The following is a 21717-nucleotide window of genomic DNA, read 5'->3' on the forward strand; positions in this document are numbered from 1 at the left end:
TCCGACGTCTTCTCGGCCATCTTGGAAACGCTTGAATCACTCAAAAACTTGCGCACGTTATAAACATTCATCTCCATAATTCTTCTCTTGATAAAAGATAAGTTTCAGTAGTGGTTTCACCAAGTTTCATGTGAAATTTCACGACTATTCGTAGCTCTACTACATGTGTAGTATCATGTTTTCGGCAAAACGAAACTAACACCTCTTACTCACAAACAACGGTTCCGGTCAGACAGATTTCTCTACAAACACGTGAGACACTGCAATCGAAAGAGAAGGCTTTACGCTGCATAGCTGTAGGTCGTTAGGATTTGGCGCATGCATAGTTCTTCTGTAGCATCATCAGTCTCGTTATTTAATAGCCACACCTCGAATACATACATTATTATTATTATTATATTACAGTTATGGCGATACTCGTATAGCTCAGCATTAAACTACACAAACTTTTTTACAATACCCTGAAGAAGGTAATTTTAAGGAAATTTACAGAAACGCTGGTATAAAGTAACAAAATTTGTTTTTTGTATTTATGACCGCCCCTCGATATTCCCTAAAACTATTATTACTAATATTTATTAATAGTCTTGTTCCTCTTAAATTGACTGACTTTTTTGTTCTATTTTGCTTTAAGAGTTCTTTTAGAATTTGCTTAATGAGAACTTCCTAAAATATTAGAACTCTTATATAACCAAAGTTACATGAATAAGCTATCTATTTCCAAGTGCATAATGCTGGGAAAACTGAAATCTTTTAAGAAGAAAACTATTTGACTATGAATCTGTATGATTCATCTTATGACGTCAATGTTGTATCTTTAATGACGTCAGGAATAGCTATAAAATTCCTTGCATTATTCACGGACGTATTTTTTTTCCGCCTAGAAAATCATTGAATAATTTTTCTTTGAGTACAAAAAAATAATACTTTTGATTTTCACAATTTCGACATTTTCTCTAAAACCACCTTTTCAACAACCATAGAAATAATCATAATAATTTTACTATACTTAATAATATTTTTATTAAAAAGATAATAGGATCTAAAACGTTTCAAATCTATTTTATGCCCAACAAACTTTAAAAATAATATTTCTATCCAATATAATTTCCATTAAAAGTCACATTATCTAGCTACAAGCAAATAAATCGATCATGTTCTTACTAAAATTGTTACATTTCAAGGTAAATTGAAGTTAATTAGATTTAATTAATTTCCCATAAAGTTTAAGGTATACATTTTTTAATAGATAGTTGAAAATAATGCCTAATGAAAGGTTTCTGTACACGCGACCAACCTTTCAGATTCCATAATTACTAAGCTGTCATCGACTGTTGCATAACATGTATTTTTAGTTATTTTCATTAAAAAAAAGATCATTTGCAGACAAGTTCTATTGGTATCCTTTCTACATGAATATTTATACAAAACTCTTACGTAAGATAAACAATTTCGTTATTTGATGATGGTACCTTATTAATTTGAAAAAAAAACATTAGATTTTAACAAATTTTGAATCAGATAGTCAATTAGGTATCCATTATTGCAATTTTATTCATTCTAAATAAGAAGTTTACCTCAAATTAGAGTTTTTACTCGTAAAATATAATTGAACTTGGTGGGAGTTACATATTTTGTAGTAAAAAGTAAAGTAATGCCTATTTTTTCAGGTGGGCTTTACGTCTTACTGCCAATTAGGTAGTCGTGGACGGAGGCGACTAGTAAACATACTTTACTGTAAAGCTCTCATATCAAATATTAAATAAAATCCAAGACCTAGACCGGGAATCGTGCCTAGTACCACAATACATTTTAGCTTCGCAGGTCTCGCCTCTAATCTCTCGGCTACAGAGGCACCTCATACGAGGTGTGGCTATTAAATAACGAGGTTGATGCTGCTGCAGAAGAACTATGCATGCGCCAAATCCTAACGACCGACAGCTGTGCAGCGTAAAGCCTTCTCTTTCGATCTCAGCGCCTCACGTGTTTGTAGAGAAATCTGTCTGACCGGGACCATCATTTGTGTAAGAGGTGTTAGTTTCATTTAGTCGAAAACATGATACTAAACATTTAGTAGAGCAACAAATTGTCGTGAAATTTCACATGAAACTGGGTAAAACCGCTACTGAAACTTATCTTTTATTAAAAGGAGTTTATGGCGATGAATGTTTATCACGTGCGCGAGTTTTTGAGTGGTTCAAGCGTCTCCAAGATGGCTGAGAAGATGTCGGAGATGATGACCGCCTGGGTCGCCCTTCCACATCCAAAACGGATGAAGATATCGATTATAATTAATCAACTTAACTACCGTGAGGTGCTTGCTCAACTCCGTGAAAGTGTAAGGAAAAAACGACCCGATTTGTGGAAGAACAAGTCACAGGGTTCTCCATCAAGACAACGCGCCGGCTCACCCTGCATTGTCTGTCAAGACGTTTCTACTAGCCAAGTACAACATCCCAGTTTTAGGCCATCCGCCTTATTCGCCTGGCCTGCCCCCAAGTGACTTTTATCTGTTCCTCAAAGTCAAATCTGCATTAAGAGGAACACGATTTCAGTCCGTTGAAGCTGTCAGAAAAAGACACTGTTTTGAACAATGGTAAATACGCATGGAGCGTTGTAGAGATAGGGGAAGGGTGTATATTGAAGGTGATAATAACTAATTATGTATAAATTTAAAATAAAATGTTTTACAGCAATATTCTCGTTATTTAATAGCCACACCTCGTATTTTGTATTTTGATGCGTGTGCATTAAAAGCGCTTACTATAAGACATGTTAAGAAATTCCATGAGAGCTAAAGAATGCCTTAGATATCTATAGAAAACTAGGAGATCGTTTACGAAAGCTGTATTTCCAATAACAGTTTGAATGATTTAAAAAGAATACTCAACAGATAACGGGTAAAATTACAAATGGTAACGCGGTGGACTAGCAAGCCTAGTCCCCTAGACTCGTTCTAGTGTTCAGAAAATAAACCCAAAAACACTCCAACAAACTAGATCAAGATATTAGGTGTCAATAAAAGCAACATACAAGGCCATGGGACTCTAACAAAAACCTTTCTTCACCTCATGACCTTGATGACGGAACCCCAGCGGGCGGAACTCACGATCTTCGTGGTACTATTTTGTTTGGCGGAATGTTACCTACCCATCTTAACTTAAACGTCCATAGCTTGTCTCTAATCTCCAGTTTGGACTTATGGAATCCAGTCATAGATAGTTGACCTTCTCTTTAAAATAAAAGGAAATGGTCTATGCGCATGCAATTATCCAATTATATTTAAAGAAAAAAAATCGAGGAGAAAATGTCGAAGATTTTGCTTTCAGGCGTTCCTTAAATGTCTTCGGATTTAATAAAGCGAAATTCCACTTCCCACTTTAACTTCCTGAAGTTGTGCTGAATAAACTTAATTAGGTGGGCAATTTAATAATGAATCTTCTTTTTAACAACCTCATTTATTTACAATTTGAGATACATTCAAATATTTAAGATTCACCTATATAATATTTATAAAATTTAGTGCAATTATGGTAGGCGTGATTTTTAAGTAATTAATTATTTTTTAGTTTATTTCTCATACATTTTATTTCTACAGACGTGCAAAAGTAATTCGCAAAATTAGCATTTCTATTAGGCAAAATATGTCACCAACGTATTGCTGTAAAAAAAATAAATATTTTTTTTAAACAACAATATCCAGGTTTCTCTTAGAATCTCTGCCTGTGTCCCTAGTTCTCGATACTTTGAAAAAATAAATTACAGGTTGTTAAATGTTATCTTTTTTAAAAAAAGTGTAAAGTCAAAAAAAAAATAGTAAGTTCTGTAAATTCTGTTAGAAGTAAAATATCTTAGTATGGCCCGTTTAAATTCTGAAAAGTGAGATATGAGTCAAGTAATTTTACATCTTTGTATCTGAGACAAGTCAGCATATTGTTTTCTTAGTTATTTGCTATTTGCTCACAGCAAAAGTTTCAGACAGCTTCTTATTATTTTACTAAACTTGAGGTAGTAACTGCGCAGATTAGTAGGTGAGCCGTGTTGGGCATGGCTAGGGAACTACTCTTTATTAAACCGGAGTCAGCTGAGGCCGCCCCGAACCTGAAAATGCTTGCAGACAAAGAAGACAGGTCAGTGTGTATTGTCATTGTCGCCAGTCAATATACTGATTGAGGGTACATCCAGGGTGGTGCTAGTAAGTTGTAAGAACTCCAAGGACTTCTTTCTGGCTTCCAGATACCTCTATTACTAGAGATGGTTCAAGGAAACATATCTCTCCGTGATGGAGATATTTTTTTCCCCCGTTTGGGGCAGAGAGAGAGACCCATAAATTATTTGAATAATTGTAGGGAATTGGGTTCAAAATGATTGAAACAGATTGTCCAAGGAAGAATTAGGCTACTTCTCACGAAGATTGTTGTTTGGATCATTTCGACTGAATGTTAATTTGTTGGGGACTCGAAAAGAATTGAATTACATCTTGGTTAGACTGGAATTAATCTATTGTTTTTCTTTGGGCGTATTTTGGTTCCTTCGAGATCTTTGGGTAGCTTCGACCTTCCCAATGTAAGGGACGGAATTGTGGGTTTGGTGAATTGTAATTATATTTTCTTTTAGAATTAAATTGTTATACATAGAGGACGTAACACGATACCTATAATGTAGTCTTAGAATGCATAGTCAGAAAGTTACTAGGAGCATTGTTCGCGCTGCCGACGGAATGGTGGGGGCCTAGAGAGTGGTGTGTGTGTGTGTGTGTGTAGGGTGTGTCTATGTGGGTCTGTGTGAGAGGTAGTATGACAGAAAAGAAGAAAAGGAAAACAGAACAGTGAGTGCGAGCGAAAGGAGTGGCTGGAGCTGAGTGCGAAAAACCCTGACGAAGACGAGAAGATTTTTGGCGAGGAATGGGCAAGCTGCAGGTGTTGGCGGCGGGTAAGCCAAATCTGTCTATGGTCTTTGGGGTGCCACTCTCTGGTCCCGGTTGGCAGGGCGACGGGCGGTAAGGGGGAACTCCTGTCTTAGTGGTTGTTTTTATCCTTTTTAGTTAATTTACATATTTACAATTTACGTTAATTAGTTAATTATTAGTCAAGGGTTTTTATGTAAGATAATAAAGTTTTAAAGTGTCGACCAGGTTTTCTTTTTTTAAAATTGAAACCCCTAAAGTCTGGGAGGAGGGTTGAAGCGTTACATATTGGTGTCAGGTGTGTGGGGTTTGCGAAAATAACCCCGAACCCGGAGGTATTCGAAGAGTGTTCTATAATTACGTTATTTAAGCACGAAATTGAGGTTTTCGTAAAGGGTGAAATATCGGGTTATTGTTTAGTAATTTTTAATATCAATATTTAGTAAGAAAATATAATTACAATTCACCAAACCCACAATTCCGTCCCTTACACCAAAAACGAATATTGCAATTGAATCTCCAAGTAAGGCGCCTGGGTAATATTTGTAAAACAAAACCAACGGCTGATTTGATAATGTCCCAATCTGACCAAGTCATAAATATTTGAAATAATTATTTTCTCTTCTTCCATAATATTACAGTAAATGTACCTAAATCTAACGGTTTAGTTTTAACAATATTTCAAGTAAGGATTTCAGCTATAGAATTTCAAGAATGGAAATATTGTGTATTTAAAAAGTTATTTTTATTGAAGTATTGCACGGAATAAACCCGCAAGAGGTGTTGTTTTCTTTTATCTTACCGGCAAGTAGTACAGCTAAGTGGTATTCAAAGAATTGATAAGAAGGTGATATTTTACTTGGTGTATGTGTCACACATTATCTTACAACGCTACGAACCAATTTAAAAAAAAAATAAAAAAATGAAGAAGTAAATTTCTTATTTCGTTAAAAATACTATTTATTAGTCGGTTTACTTTCAAATTGTTAAAAGGGACAAAGAATGCGGTCGGACTAGAGCCGTAACTATTTGGAAAGGAACGATCCTTTAAGGACAACGACACATATATCACTTGGAACTATAAATAGATAGGTTTCTGTTATAAAAAAAGAAAAAGAAGTAATAATAACGATAAAAGGATGTGGTATTTAAATAAATCGGTTAACACTAAAGTTTTTAACATAAATAAGCAAGTCTGATCACGGAAGTACTATTACGTCACCAAATAATGATTCTGATTAATTTAATAAGCTGTGACGTATTTCCTCTTTATTGACAGATATGTTAACTAAAAGAAGGTCAAGTTACTTAAATATTTTACTACAATAAACAACAAGAAGAAGAAACCTTAAAAGATTACTTATAATATTAAAGGTATATATATTTTTTTTTTTTTAAATCTTTAAGCATCACTTTACAGCCATAAACTTGACTATTTAAAGAAACGGAGTTAATTACATTCCATTCTTTATCTACAACTAACTGGGATTCAGTCCTCATTCCTAGATTCTTCATGTTCCGGTTAGTTCAGGAGAGTTCCGGGGGATTGGTTTATTTTATGAAGGTGACTGTAGCATAATTCTTTGAAATATCAACTCTCATTTTTTTTTTTTTTTTTCTGTTTTCAGTTTAATGTTAATTCTGCAACAGAGACCTCGTAAACTTTTTACGATTCTGCTTTGGATTTAATTCACTATCGGAAATAGATGAAACTCTTGAAGTTCTATAACTGTTTAAGGAACTGGCAAGAACACAATAGAACTTCTGATCATAATAGAAATCTAAGATGTACTATTTAAACGAATTAAAAAGCTTTATGAGAAGCATATAACTCTTGAGATTTTCATGAAATATTTATTTTATAAGAATTAAATACATTTTATATATCCAAATTAGAAATACAAAATGTTAAAAAGATTACTCGACAAACGTTCTAAACTGACCCTGACGAACAAACGAAAACTATACACCGCCCTACTTGCCCCAATATGGACGTACGGAATACAGCTCTACGGAAGTGCCAAAAAATCGAACATCAACCGACTTCAAACCTTACAATCTAAAATTCTAAGAACAATACTTAACGCTCCCTTCTACGTCTCCAATCACACAATACGAGGTGTGGCTATTAAATAACGAGACTGATGCTGCTACAGAAGAACTATGCAAACGCCAAATCCTAACGACCCGACAGCTGTGCAGCGTAAAGCCTTCTCTTTCGATTGCAGCGTCTCACATGTTTGTAGAGAAATCAGTCTGACCGGGACCGTCGTTTGTGAGTAAGAGGTGTTAGTTTCGTTTTGCCGAAAACATGATACTACACATGTTTCGTGTATTCATTATACTACGAATTGTCGTGAAATTTCACATGAAACTTGGTGAAACCGCTACTGAAACTTATCTTTTATTAAAAGAAGTTTATGCCGATGAATGTTTATCACGTGAGCAAGTTTTTGAGTGGTTCTAGCGTTTCCAAGATGGCCGAGAAGACGTTGGAGTTGATGACCGCCCGGGTTGCCCTTCCACATCCAAAACGGATGAAAATATCGATTATAATTAATCAACATTACTACCGAGGAGGTGCTTGCTAAACTCCGTGAAAGAGTAAGGAAAAAACGACCCGATTTGTGGAAGAACGTTTCTAGCCAAGTACAACATCCCAGTTTTAGGCCATCCGCCTTATTCGCCTGACTTGGCCCTCATGTGACTTTTACCCGTTCCCCCAAAGTCAAATCTGCATTAAAAGGAACACGATTTCAGTCCGTTGAAGCTGTGAAAGAAAAAGCGGCATGCCTCATGCAGGAGCTGACAGAAAAAGACTTCCAGCACTGTTTCGAACAATGGTAAATTCGCATGGAGCGTTGTAGGGATAGTGGAGGGGTGTATATTGATGGTGATAATAACTAAATTTGTATAAATTTATAATGAAATGTTTTATAGCAATAGTCTCGTTATTTAATAGCCTCACCTCGTACCTTCTGTTCTAAATCCTCTGTTCCTCTTTTGTTCCAGAAAAACGTTGACTTCGGAGGCTCCAAGGTTCTGAGAGCCTGATGTCTCAGATATTTATTCATAATAGCGTATCCAATCAGCCTTTTTGTCTTTCAAATTTCCTTCATACGAACCATTTTGGAGAAAGCAATAAAGAAAACTTAACCCCAAGGCTGTGTCATACATGACACCTACGTTCTTAGTTTCAGCACATGCGAAGCTAAAATGGTAGGACAGCCCTTTCGCGTTCAGTACCCTCTTATTCAGTCATAAACTAAGTGGCAAGGTCATTTTACGCGCTCTTCATTTAGCGGTTTTGAAGTTATTTTGCGTTTCTCCTGGTAGGTGTCATACTTGACAATGCCTTGTTGTCATACAGTGATTCAATTTTTTCATTCTAATTTGGATATTTTTTTTGATTGTTGTACATTTTTATCTGTTTTTTTTTTTTTCACATGAAATATACTTCTAAACCCAACATAAATGGTTGATTTAACTCATAAGTGTTGAAAAAATGAAAAAGTTGATGTCATCTATGACATCTACTTTCTAAATTTGCCTCATGACACAGCCTTGTCGTTCTAGGGTTAATTGATTTCAGAAAAGAGGCGGAACTTCTATAGTAGTTGACTGATTTTGTCCCAAACCTTAATGTCGAGTCTAAACAGACAGCATCTGAACCAGTCATCAAATTTGAACTTTATGGGATTTTCCGTATTTTTGAAAAATGCCGCTCGCACACAAGCACAACCATTACCACAACTTGTAAAAAAAACTATTTTTTTCGTACTTTGAAGCCCCTTAAAATGGATATTTTCAAAGAAATATTAAAATAAAAAAGTCAACAAGACCGCAAACCTTCTCTTTTACAAAATAGTGTAGAAATAAATAATAATAAGTTGAAATGGCAATATTAATTAAATATAAATGGAGGGTCACAGTGTAATGGAATGCAAGGTAGACTGAGGTGTGTCCTCCACATAACAATAGATAATGACAGTGACAATTATTTAGACTCCTGCTGACAGTTTTTGGTTCTGACACCTCTCATAGGCTAGGTAGAACAACTTGCAGACATAAATTGCTTAGTGGGCACACTGTCTGATAATTTAGACAGCATCTCATGCGTATAATACGAGGTTATTTACTTATTTCTTTAATAAATAATTAAATAAATGTAAAAAGATGTTTCAAAACAAAAGGAAAGTTAGAAAATTCAATTAATACAAACTATTCTTATTATTTAAACCCAGTTCAGTAATTTCGCTTCTTACAACATTATTTAAATTCTCTAGAAGAATGATTTCAAAAGAGCAAATGAAGGTAACAGTTTATAAGGGTATGAACATAACCTTTACACTAAGATAAACCATCAGTTTTCCAAATTACTGAAAAACGGACAATAGTTCCTGCACATTAACAAAGTTCAGTACTTCGGATTGTTCATGGACAATCGTTTGACACATGCATTCTTAAATGACAACTCAACGCTAATACACGCTGGCAAGACTCTATTACAGACGATTTGGGTTTGTCTTTATTGGATACAGACTAGGGTGTTTTATAAAATGTTGACTTTTAAATTTTAAAGAGCGCCGGGCGTAAAATCAAATTTAATTTAAAAACAAAAAGTTTCGTCCTTATTAGAGCGAAATCGATTAATATTTAGAGGTCGCTACCATTGATCAAAAGATTTTTGTTTTGCTTTTTTTTTTTAATAAAAAATCCTTATTAAATGTTTTGTATCTTTTCAAATTATTAGCAAAACATGTAATTGAACAAATCACATGCAGACCGATCACACTCAGTCCATGAACAGACAAGACAGAAGACACACCAACCCTGTAATGTAAAAATATTACTTAGTAAACTAGCCCTGAAGATGACCTAGTCCCTAGGTCGAAAGCTCGGCATAATAAATATATCATGACTGAAACGGGCCACTATTTTTTCATCCTATTGAAACTATGAATCAGTCACCAAAAAGAATGAGCAATAATTGTACAAAGTTTATTTAAATATAATTTGCTATAAAGACAATGCAGTTGGAATCATTTTAATGGCCATTTTTACTTTCAAAGTTATGAATATTAAAGAAGCTGAATTTTTTTAAAAAAATTATTAAGAAAATATATACATTTTTGCAAGATTTCGATTTATTAACATTAAAATCACTTCATTTTTTATGTGTTTCGTACAGAATTGAAAAAAAAAAACAAATTATTTTTGTCACTGAAACTTCTAAATTAGGGAATATTTTGCGTTTATTGTTATAATTTGAAATTGATTTACTATCAATCAATCACAACAGACCCACTTGATTTCGTTGATGGTTAAACCATATGACGACTTAATTAAAAATTACCCTTTTTTATATTAATAATAAGGAAAGATAGTATAATTGCGATTATGTTTGTTTAAATAGTGCTTCTGGTGATAAAGATTATTTCTTCGACTGTAATTTAATTGGGTTCTTTTAAGGTTTTGTCATTTATTAAATGGTTATTTCTGTGCCAAAAACTCCTCGATCTTTTATTGTTAAAAACGTATATTTTCATTAAAAAAAAGGGGGAAAAATAAAAAATGGCTGAGAAAAACAAAATAATTTTAGGAAAAAGATAAAATAACACCTTTTTTTTTTGTTAATATTCCATTTAAGCCGAACCTGCTGTAATTGTCAATTTTTATCAAATAATTTTTTCATGCATTCAGTTAAAACAGAATTACTTATACAAATATATAAAACACGCTTCTGAAACCAATTTGATCTTGTGGACACCCAAAACATCCAATATTCAACTAAAAACAAACATTTCATTCAAAACTTTTAGCCTCATAACTAATGCGTACTACTGGATTATAACTAGGATCCATGGTAGCAGAGCGGTTAGATGCGTGGCTAGCAAAGCTAAGAAGTATTGTGGTACTGGGTTCGATTCCCGGTCCATGGTACTTGGATTTTATCTATTGTTTAATAAAAACAATTTACTGAAAAGTATGTCTGCTATCTCCACAACACCTAATTTGATAAATGGACGTAAAGTCCGCCTGAAAAAGTAGGCATCACTTCACTTTTACTTTCCTGAATATACCGAAATAGGGTGGCAATGCCCCGAAGTCCTGGGAGACAATGAATTTAGCCGATGACGCACCTTAAAATAAAGGTTGACAGTCTTTCGAACAACATAAAGCAAAACAAAACAAAAAAATTAGTTCTACCTATATCTTAATTGAGAATTATATATTGCAAAACAGAGAACAATACGCCTCATTAGGAGCTAGCACACCCCATTACAGTTACAAATTACTCCGTAGCAGACTTATCTAAAAGTTGCTATATATATTAATTTTCAAAAATAAATCACAGTGTATTTTCTACTTGTAATCACTAATGTTATTGGCTCGACCATTGACACAATAATGTATAACCCGTGCTAAATAAATTTAAAAATAACATTTTTATCAATTCTAAACTAGTAAATTGGCTATTAGAGGATATCGCTCTATGCATGTCCCAAATATGTTAGCTAATTAGATGTTTTCAAAATTCTATTCCTGTATTATGCCTTTTTTAAAAAAGGAATTTCCTTCAAATTTAGTTACTTTTCTTTAAAATGAACATTAAAAATGAATCCTGAGGATGGAAATGACTGTTTCCTTGGTAGTCACACAATTCTCACTTCCAGAATGTGGTCTCAGAAAAGAAGCATCGGCTAGCAGGGGGTCACCGGATCCGGCACGCAACAACGCAAGTTTATCAGTCCCATCGACGGTACTTGAATAAAATGTATGGAACACGAGATGTTGTGATATACGAGGGTCGTTTGAAAAGTCCGTGCAAAAATAAAAACTACTTAATTTTTTGGGGTAAACCTTTTTTATTTTTCAACATAGTCTCCTTTTAGGCTTATACACTTCGTCCAACGCTGCTCTAGTTTGTTGATCCCTTCCGAATAATAGGATTTGTCCAAGTCTGAAAAATAGCCATTCGTTTCTGCAATCACCTCCTCGTTTGAATAAAATCTTTTTCCCGCCAGCCATTTCTTCATATTGGGGAAGAAATAGTAGTCCGAGTGAGCCAAGTCTGGAAAATAGGGGGGATGTGAAACGAGTTGGAACCCTATTTCCATTAATTTTGCGACCACAACTGCTGAGGTGTGAGCTGGTGCGTTGTCGTGATGGAAAAGGACTTTTTTGTGGGCCAATCGTGGGCGTTTTTCTTGCAGCTCGGTCTTCAAACGGTCCAATAACGATGAATAATATGCACCTCTAATAGTTTTACCCTTTTCCAGATAGTCGATGAGGATTATTCCTTGCAAATCCCAAAAGACAGTCGCCATAATCTTTCCGGCCGAAGGAACGGTCTTCGCCTTTTTTGGCGCAGATTCCTCCCCTGGTAACCCATTGTTTAGATTGTTCTTTGGTCTCAGGAGTGTAGTGATGTATCCATGTTTCATCCACAGTGACGAAACGACGCTTAAAGTCCTGCGGATTCTTCTGGAACAGCTGCAAACCGTCCTTGCAACACTTCACACGATTTCGTTTTTGGTCAAGCGTGAGCAATCGCGGCACCCATCTTGCGGATAGCTTTGTCATGTCCAAATGTTGATGCAAAATATTATGTACCCGTTCATTCGAGATGCCCACAGCACTAGCAATCTCACGCACCTTCACTCGTCTGTCATCCATCACCATATCATGGATTTTATCAATGATTTCTGGAGTAGTAACCTCAACAAGGCGTCCAGAACGTTCAGCGTCACTTGTGCCCATATGGCCACTTCGAAAATTTTGAAACCACTTATAAACTGTTCTAATCGAAGGTGCAGAGTCACCATAATGTTTATCAAGCTTCTCTTCAGTCTCCTGAGGCGTTTTGCCTTTCATAAAGTAGTGTTTAATCAACACACGAAATTCTTTTTCGTTCATTTTTTGAAAATCACTCGACTTCCTCGATTCAAGCGAATGCCAAACACAAAGAAATAGACCGATCTGGCTGAAACTTGGTGTGTGTTCTTCCAAGAGATGCTACTAACTAAACATAACCTCGATACGCGCCAGTGGTGCTATCTCTCTGACTTTGCACGGACTTTTCAAACGACCCTCGTATATTTTCAAAAATGAAGAATGTGAAGCCATCAAATCGAACGAAATTGTCTGATGGAACAATTGAAAGCAATTCTCTTGATTAGATGCAGCAATTTCAAACTAAACATTGATATTTTGAAAACCAAACGTCAGTTTAAGTTTTTTGCTGCTCTGTGATATTCGGATTTATGTACAATAGGTCTGATGTAACTATCTTTTTGCTAACTTCGCCTACTTTGATAACTTTTTTTAGTAAATAAATATGTTGGTTGTCCTTGCATTTAGTGCAATGCATTGCCACTCACCCAAGATTAACAGTAAAATGCTGAACTTAGTTTTTCATATTTTTCTCAAAGCTTTCGTTCTGGCTTACAATTATCGTACATAATGATTATAAGAGCTCGCGCTCAACATTTTGTCAGTTATCCAGCCCACTGTGCAAAAATTTTGGTGACCTCTGGCCCAGAGGTTTGAAAAATATTTGAAGAAGCAGTGTAGAGTTAAATTTCACTATTAGTATTTCAAAAAAATCACTTAAAATATGAAATTGATCTTAAATTTGCATTTATTAAAAAATAATTCATATTATTCAACTATCAGTATTAAAGAAATAAAATAGTTTCAATTCAATTAAAAAAAGTCGGTCAAAATACTCAAGTTCAGCCTCAATTAATTATTATTTAATCTTATCTAAATCACCATTTCGATCAGTGATCCAATAAATTAGTCTAAAAAGAAAGAAATCAATGTTTATTAATTTGAGTAATTTTTAGATAAGATGTTAACTGAATCACTTCAAACTGGGCGTGATTCCTGCTATTAAATATTTCTATTTTTAATTTCTCAAAATTATTTTCGATCTGTTCACAGTCAGTTTTCTTAATAACTGACATTATTATTAGTTAATTGATTTGTGCTTACAAATTAATTATTTCTCGTTCAATCGTTTGAGCAAATATTTTAATTAATACTAATTTGTAATCGTCATTAAGAAGTTAAAATATCCACTTCTGCTCCTTCCTATAAAGTTCTGACTAAACGACGAATCATTTTAACAATCTCTTACATCGCCACAACTAAATTTTGGAATTTCAAGCAATTCTACGATTTGTAAATCTTTTTATTCAAATAAAAGCCTCTCCCAAAATTGACTTTAGGTAATCCACTTAATTGTACAAGGTATAAGGTTTGGAAATTGCTGATAAGAATTTGCAATAAATTTGAAACCTTCGTTTTTATTCGAATGTAGCTCGCATGTTTTTGTATCCCTGATCAGTTTCGAACTTTTGCCCATCATCAGAGGTAATTAGTTGTTCAGAGATTTCGACTTATTAACGAAACAAAAGTACTAATGCTTAATTTTAGAAAGTGGTGGATCCTAACAAGAATAATTAAAAACAAAACAAAACAAGAGATCAAATTTAAAAAGTCGCAAGTACCATAGAATGTTTCAGTAAAGAAGTAAAATCAAATAAAACACATATCCTGCGGAAGTGTCACGCAAAGAACCGGTTGTATGTAAATTTAGAGGTCACCTGATACACGGCTGCTTTCTCTTGAAGATCAAAGTAAATTACTAATTTGGTATCAAAATTCAGCGCACGTTTCTAGATCTGGGTACAATTAAAAATAGTAATAATAATTTTTCAGCACACTATTCGCATTACTAACCACTGTAACTTTTATTAGTGAAATACCTTCTTTCCACTTACGAGCATAACTGTATTAATCTAGAGTTAAGGTGATTAAATATAATGAATATTTTTCATACTGCGAGGACGTGTACAAATAGTGAGCCAAAAAGCTGGTAGTTCCATAATTATGTATAAAAATGCATGATATTTGTAAAGTTTTCTAGCGCATTTTCTTAACTATCATTTAACTCTAAATTTTTATTATTGTTTCAATAATAAGTTTCATTTTTATTTATTTTAGTATTTGACTAAATGTAATAAGAAGCCGCGATGCCTTTTAATTCTTTTTGTGGTCAAGTTCTCGCGAAAACGGAAGTATGAACCACCTAAACTGAAATAAAGCACAATTTGTCAGCCCACAAGAAAAATGCATCTAAAGATGTGGATTTGGTCGCACGATAAACTCAATTTAAGTGCAAAAGCAGATTTAGTTTATGGTTTATTTTTGTATGAATAAGAATTAATTATTCTAGAAAGGGTTCCAAGGATGGACCTTTAAGTTACTGTCAAAAAGGTTCATGAAACGTAAAGCGTTAAGAACAAGCGTTTGTTTACACCAACCGAGCGACCATTCCAATTCATTTTTGCTCGGAGTGTGAAAAGAATTGGAAGCTTCGGCTTAGTGCTGGTGTTAGAATATATGTTCGTTCGCTGGCGTGAACGTACCTAAGAAGATAATTAGTGAACTTATAAAGGTTGATAAGGTTGAGTGCCAATACTTTAAAAGATCTAACAACTCCTAGCGGCACAATAGTGAAGTAAAACGTTCCATACTATTCACCACAATTACAATCAAAACCGGTCATCTAGGTTCAGGCGCTCTTACTTTAATGCCTTCCGTCTCCGGGTCGCTGCAACTATCTCTATTAAGTTATACTTACAAAAGATACAGATTATCTGTAATTTTGTTTTTTCTTTATTTTCTATTCAAAAGGAAAAGTAGCGCAGTAAAAAGGTTGAACAAAAATAAACAAATCTATTTTTGATATGGTTTGTACTTGCACAGGCCTTAAATTGTTAGAAGGATTATTGGCAGTAGCCAAAGAAAGCCTCACTTTTTTGTAAACCAATTAGTGAAGCTCAGTAAATCTTTTGTAATTTTACAAAAGAAACACCATTTCTCAAATTACACAAAGTACAGTATAGATAAAATAGGATACAAAATAGTTTACTTGCAATTTGTTTCTACTTTAAATACTCAACATGGAAGGCTTTTCTCATTGAAATGACTTTTAGGAAGCTATATACTGGGGTATACTAACAGAATGGCCGTTTTCTCGAACAAAAGAATACCATCTTTTTTAAATTAAGACTCCCCGCTTTTGTGGCTGTGGTTTACAAAATGCTTAATACGTTCTATTTTAGTGTTTCTGTACCTTAAATATCCTTTAGATGAACGGTATAATTTTAACAACTAATCAGATTAAAAACCTGGAATATTAAAGTGCTGAATTTGGATTTTTGTCTTTTCTAAAGCCTGAACATTAAAAAAAAATAAAGAAGTACTGATTGTGAAGTACGATAACCGAGCGGTTGAGGCTTGACCTACTAAGCTAAGAAGTATTGTGGTGCTGGGTTCTATTCCCAGGACTAGGCTATGGATTTTATGTAATGGATTATATGAGAAAATAATAATTGAGTATGTTTTATAAGTAATATAAGTATATGAACATATAGTTTTCGTGACCGCAAATTGTTAAACTTAGGATGGAAGATTTGCGAGGAATCAATCAAATAAAACAACTCGTCTTTTTGCCAACGTTTGTCAACGTTTGACTCTGTAAATTGTTTTGTATTTGTAATGTCCAGGCCCTGAAGAGGACAATATATTTGTCGAAACGTTGACAAAGAGACGAGTTGTTTTATTTGACCGATTCCTCGCAAATCTTCCATCCTAAGTTTAATATACGTAAGTATGCTAGTCGCCTCCGTCACGACACCTAATTTGGGCATAAAAAAACAGGCATGACTTAATATTGTTTTCTATATTTTGGTAACAGGAAGTATTATAACCATTTCTGATTTAGAGGATGCACCAGAAAAAGCAAAGAGATCCCCTGAAAATAAAAACATAAACACACTAAATGTGTGATGCAGTGAAGTGCAGTGGACAGCATATGTCAAAAAAAGAAAATTCGAAAGAGCTTCAAATTTGATATTTAGGTTATTTAGTCTAGTTAAGTAACAAATTACTTTTACTCTCCGACGTAACTCTTGTACCCCTTTAAGTCTAAACTCAATTCCCCTTTCTCCTGCTAACTTAGTTCGCTTACCTTGGGATGTAAATCGAGCGAACACTATCGTGGAATATCCGCACTCTAGACTGAAAAAAGACTTGAACATAATCGAAAGAACAAATTTCTATTTACGACTAATAAGGCGAACAATCAAAGCTACCACTGGAACAAAAGCTACTAATATACAAACAGCGTAATCAAACGGATCTGGACTTGAAACTGTGCGGTTCAACCAAACTTACGAATTCGCCAAAAAAAAGTCAAATCCTTTCTACAGAAAAAATACTTCGTCAGATTACAAATGCTCCATTTTAAGTTACTAACACTACCCACCATAATGGATCTCAAATGTAACAAAAGAATCTGAATCTAAATATAGAAAATTCTTCGTTTCTTCACCAACCATATAGCTCAAAAATCTTCGACTCTATCCCGATTCCAGATTGTCCAAAACGTCGATTGAGACGCTGATAGCCTAGTGACTACAACTTTAAAATGACAAACTCCAGCAAGAATGTTGCCAGTGGGTAGTTTCTCTTTACCAGCTGATCCAATCAAGAACCATGATTTAAAAGTTTTTCTGGTCGATAAACAAAGCAAGATTGGGAGAAAAATCAATAAGGGTTCTAAGCTAATTCATCACAAAAGGCTTCACATGAATACTGAAAAATTATTGCCCAAAAAACTGGATAGAATTAATTAAAAAAATAAGTTCTGTCTTGACCAAATTTGGTCAGTCGCAAACAAGTTTTATTCTAGCATTTTTTCCCTTACTATCAATCACCTGTTGAGTTATTGATAACATAACTATAACTTTCTTCGTAACCTGCAATAAGTGGTACGTGTTGTTAATTGAGTTTAATTTAAGCTCACTAAATTGTGTTAATACATCAAAAATATTTTAAAGAAATATTGAAAAAATAAAATAAAAAAAGATACAAACATACAACTCCTGCCAAAAAAACAATTAAAGGACAACTGTGTTAAAAACAAACTTATTTTGCAGAAGTAGATTTGTCTAATTGACTAAGATTTGTTTCGATCCATGGCACAATAATTTTACGTGAAAAAATATTAATTTGAATTACGGGAGGAATTAAGAGTAGCAGAGGTGCTGCTTTCTGGGCATAATTGTTGGAATTGAAAAGTAGAAAAAGTGCTGACAATTACTATTTAATAATAACAGAACATTCTCTGGCATCAAATTTCAAGATTCTGAGAAATTTAATAAAAACAAACTAGACTCGGAAGAAGTATTGCAATATTATAGATTTTCCTTTATTTAGCTTCTTACAGCTCACAAGTTGTCTGTTCAGAGATTGACAGTGTTCAAAAATATTGTTCACAATTCGAAAATAGTACTTCCACCTTTTAAAGCAGAAGAATAATTGAATGAAATTATATTGTGTGGTTTAAATAAAATAAAAAGATCGAGGACAACAACGTTTACAGGTTACTCTATCTATTATTATTGCTATTATTATTACAACAATAACATTAATGATAACTACAAATACTATTTCCATTAATGGACTTGATACCTAGTTATCAGTCACCTAGACAAAAAGGAACTACTAGAAATGTTTATATTTATCTTCTATGACTAATGCGTAGATAATAAGTACTTTTATATTGAAAATGGAGTGAATCATCAAGATCATATTTAGGTTGTTGTTACTCAAAACTCCGTTAACAATAAATAAAAATATGCAAAACGTTATTTCATTCATTTAGTTGAAATGAATTATCAATAAGTTAGACAATTCAATGGGGGCAATCTTTTTGCTTCATTAAATTTTCAGTATGGAATGATTCATTCTCATAACAGGAAATACTTTTTTGAATCCTGTGGGAAATATAATGATTGATATTAAAGGCGACAAACTTCCGGTAATTTCCTTTACTTTTCTTACGATTTTTATGACAAAAACAAAATGCAGGAAAGCTTAAATCCTTCAAAATTATTACGTGAATCACCTTCGCAACAAGATTCAGTGAAGATATTGATTGAAAATACTTTGGTAAAGATTTACCATCCCAAATATCCCTTCTAAGATCTCTCTGAGCCCCAAAAAATATATTGTCAAGAGTGTATTGTCAACATAACTAAAAAAAAAAAGATCTACAAATTTGATTAGGTGCGGCCATCTTAGAGCAAATTCTGTGTTTCAAGACAATTTAATAGTGGTACTGGAAAGTCTTAGAATTTTTTAAAAGCTTTCACGAAAAAGTTCCAGTACATTCTAAGTAATGAAATTCTCGTTGAATCATTTATTTTCCAAAAAAAGCCAACTTTTCGCTGAACTATAATCGAGAACGATGCAAATAGCTAAATTTGAAACGTCAGCGGGCAGTCACAGTAGATGTGTTTGTATAATGAGATGCTGAGATTTATTTCTCCATCTTGTTTTAGGAATTTCATTTAATCTGTTAATATAAGGAATTTATAGAAATGTAGGTTTGTTTTAGATTCCCCTTTGTACATGACACTCTCAGAAAAGTTGGACGTAAAACCGTCTGAAAAAAATAGATATTACTCTTAAGGGCAAAGCATATTCAAAATAATAATTTAATTCCAAACGAAAAATTAACCCAATATGAGATTTTAAACGAATAGTTTCGAAGTTTATAAAAAATATACCAATTTCAATTAATCTCAGATGATTAAACAACCTCATGGATATATTAAAATTATTAATTTTAATTGAAACAAATGTATTATTTCCCAATCATTTGAAATATAACTCGTAATTATTAGATTAAAACTAATTGTGGAAAAAATTAGATTACTTACTTTCTCATTCCGCCAGATTTAAAATAAAAATTTAAGAGTAATTAGATAAGTATCAACATAATTATTGCTAATTACATTGAAAAATAAAAATAGGATGCAAGCAGATCTCATTAACACCGTCCGGTGAAGGAAAGTACGCTCACAGAAAAGAGGCGAAAGTATAAAAAAAACTATTGTTATCTTGTCCCAATTTTTCTTAAGAATAAATTAACATGAAAAGATTTAGTTATAATTTTGTTCCGTACCGTTCATTATTAAATTTTCAAATTCAAAAAGATACATACAAAAATTTCAGCTAACAATATTTACGAAACTTTTCAATTAATTTTGCTACTTATATATAAAAAAAAAAAGCTCAGTTTTTGTTTTATAATAACATGTAGAAATCGCAAATAAAAAATATTGAATCGATGTTTCTTTTATTCGCAATCGATCGAGTTAATTTTTAATTTTGAGTATTCACTCAAAGTCTGTATAACTCAAAAACAAAAAACCAAGAAGATTGAAGAAGATTCAAATTTAATATTTTGAATCAATGTAATGAAAAAAACCTGATATAAGCTTTCAGAAAAAAAAGCTACGGTACTAATTATCAATCCATCATCTATTTCCCTTATAAATTTTTTTAAATGAAAGTTTAAAATGTTTATTAGAAATGTATTCCCAGAAATATTATTTTAATGGCAGTTCTAGAGGAGCACTGGGACTTTTTAGTTATAAAGTATCATTTAACTGTAAAGTATGAGCCCATTATCGATATAAATACTAATAGGAATGCAGTAATTAAAATACAAAAATTTAAAAAAAAATATCTGTTTAGAGGATGTTCTAATTTACTATAAAAATTGTATGGTTTTTAACCAATTTCCCCACAAATTATTTCAATAAAATTTGATAAGAGACCGTATGAGTGTTTTATCTGATAGTTTTCCTAATCAATACTCAACATCTGATATTACCATTATTTGTATTACATTTTAATGAAATTTAATATACAAAAACTTAAATTTATTTTGAAGTCCTGCTCTTATTAAGCTAGTGAAAATTTCTGGTTTATTTTTATACTGGTTTTAGTATTTATGCCAACAGTGTCAGTTCTATTTTAAAACAAAAAGGAATTCAGTAATCATCACATACATACACACACTCACACACAAACTAAATTAATAAAGTTTTACTAGATACATGGTATTTAATGGGCTAATAAATAATAATAAAAAGTTTAATTAAATCCAAGGACTTTCTTAGCAGGTCCTTTTTGTTAATCTTTTCCTTCGCTCTCATTCTCTTGAATGGATTGTATAAACGAACAATAGAAATGTCTTAGCGATGCCTCCGGCAAGGACTTGTCATATTGATTACGCCAAAATTAAAATGTGACATTGTTCCAAAGCAATTCTGCTGCCAATAAAATTTACGATCAGCGCTTAAGTTTTAAATCTATTTTTATCATCATCCTTTCCCCACAGATTTTTTTTTAGTTTCGTAAATTTTTAAATATTTCATAGATTAAATCTCTGTTAATTTGTTTTAAGATAAACTTTTTAAAAAGTTTTCCAGATAATTCAGAAACAAGCTGCCGGATTAAAAGTTCCTCAAGTTGTTATAACTTTATTTCATGAACGGAAAAAAACAAAAAATATTGATATACCTTTTGTATCAGTAGCGGTTGTCCAAAGTCTTTGCCTCCTTGTAGCCGAAAACCCCACGGCGATGTATCGGTTCTGGAGAGCCTAACACTTACAATTTGAGCCATTGCCACAGTTCCACAAGTATTTTATTAAGATATAAAAATCTGACACAATTTCAAGGGCTCTAATATATCAAAAATGAAAACTACAAAAAAATTTAATAAATAATAGTGATAAAGATCCCGCAGCTGTGTCCGGGGCGGAGGTCGTTTTCTGACTTAGCCGAGACGATTTTAGACCCACAAGACCCCTCTCTGCTATTTTTGAATTTAGTGCTGCGAAGCGGTGAAGTGGTGGGACTGCGCAGGCTGAAGAA

At 33.2% G+C, this 21717-nt stretch overlaps 1 protein-coding gene across 9 annotated transcripts in view; it reads right to left on the minus strand.

Moving 5' to 3' along the window:
• Nucleotides 1–21633, minus strand: part of Zasp52 (Z band alternatively spliced PDZ-motif protein 52) — a 73670-nt gene extending 52037 nt beyond the window's left edge. For 3 of the 9 annotated variants that reach the window (XM_074126316.1, XM_074126315.1, XM_074126310.1), the window contains exon 1: nucleotides 21362–21627. In XM_074126316.1, the coding sequence (XP_073982417.1) occupies nucleotides 21362–21466 (105 nt within the window). In that variant the 5' untranslated portion in view covers nucleotides 21467–21627. Of the gene's footprint in view, nucleotides 1–21361 lie in introns of all 9 variants that reach the window. The other 6 variants (XM_074126311.1, XM_074126312.1, XM_074126318.1 and 3 more) reach the window with 4 other exon arrangements.
• Nucleotides 21634–21717: the final 84 nt, after the last annotated feature.

Source organism: Rhodnius prolixus, unplaced genomic scaffold (assembly GCF_049639745.1).
Source record: "Rhodnius prolixus isolate KJV_2025 unplaced genomic scaffold, Rpr scaffold_3, whole genome shotgun sequence".
Classification (NCBI taxonomy): Eukaryota; Metazoa; Arthropoda; class Insecta; order Hemiptera; family Reduviidae; genus Rhodnius; species Rhodnius prolixus.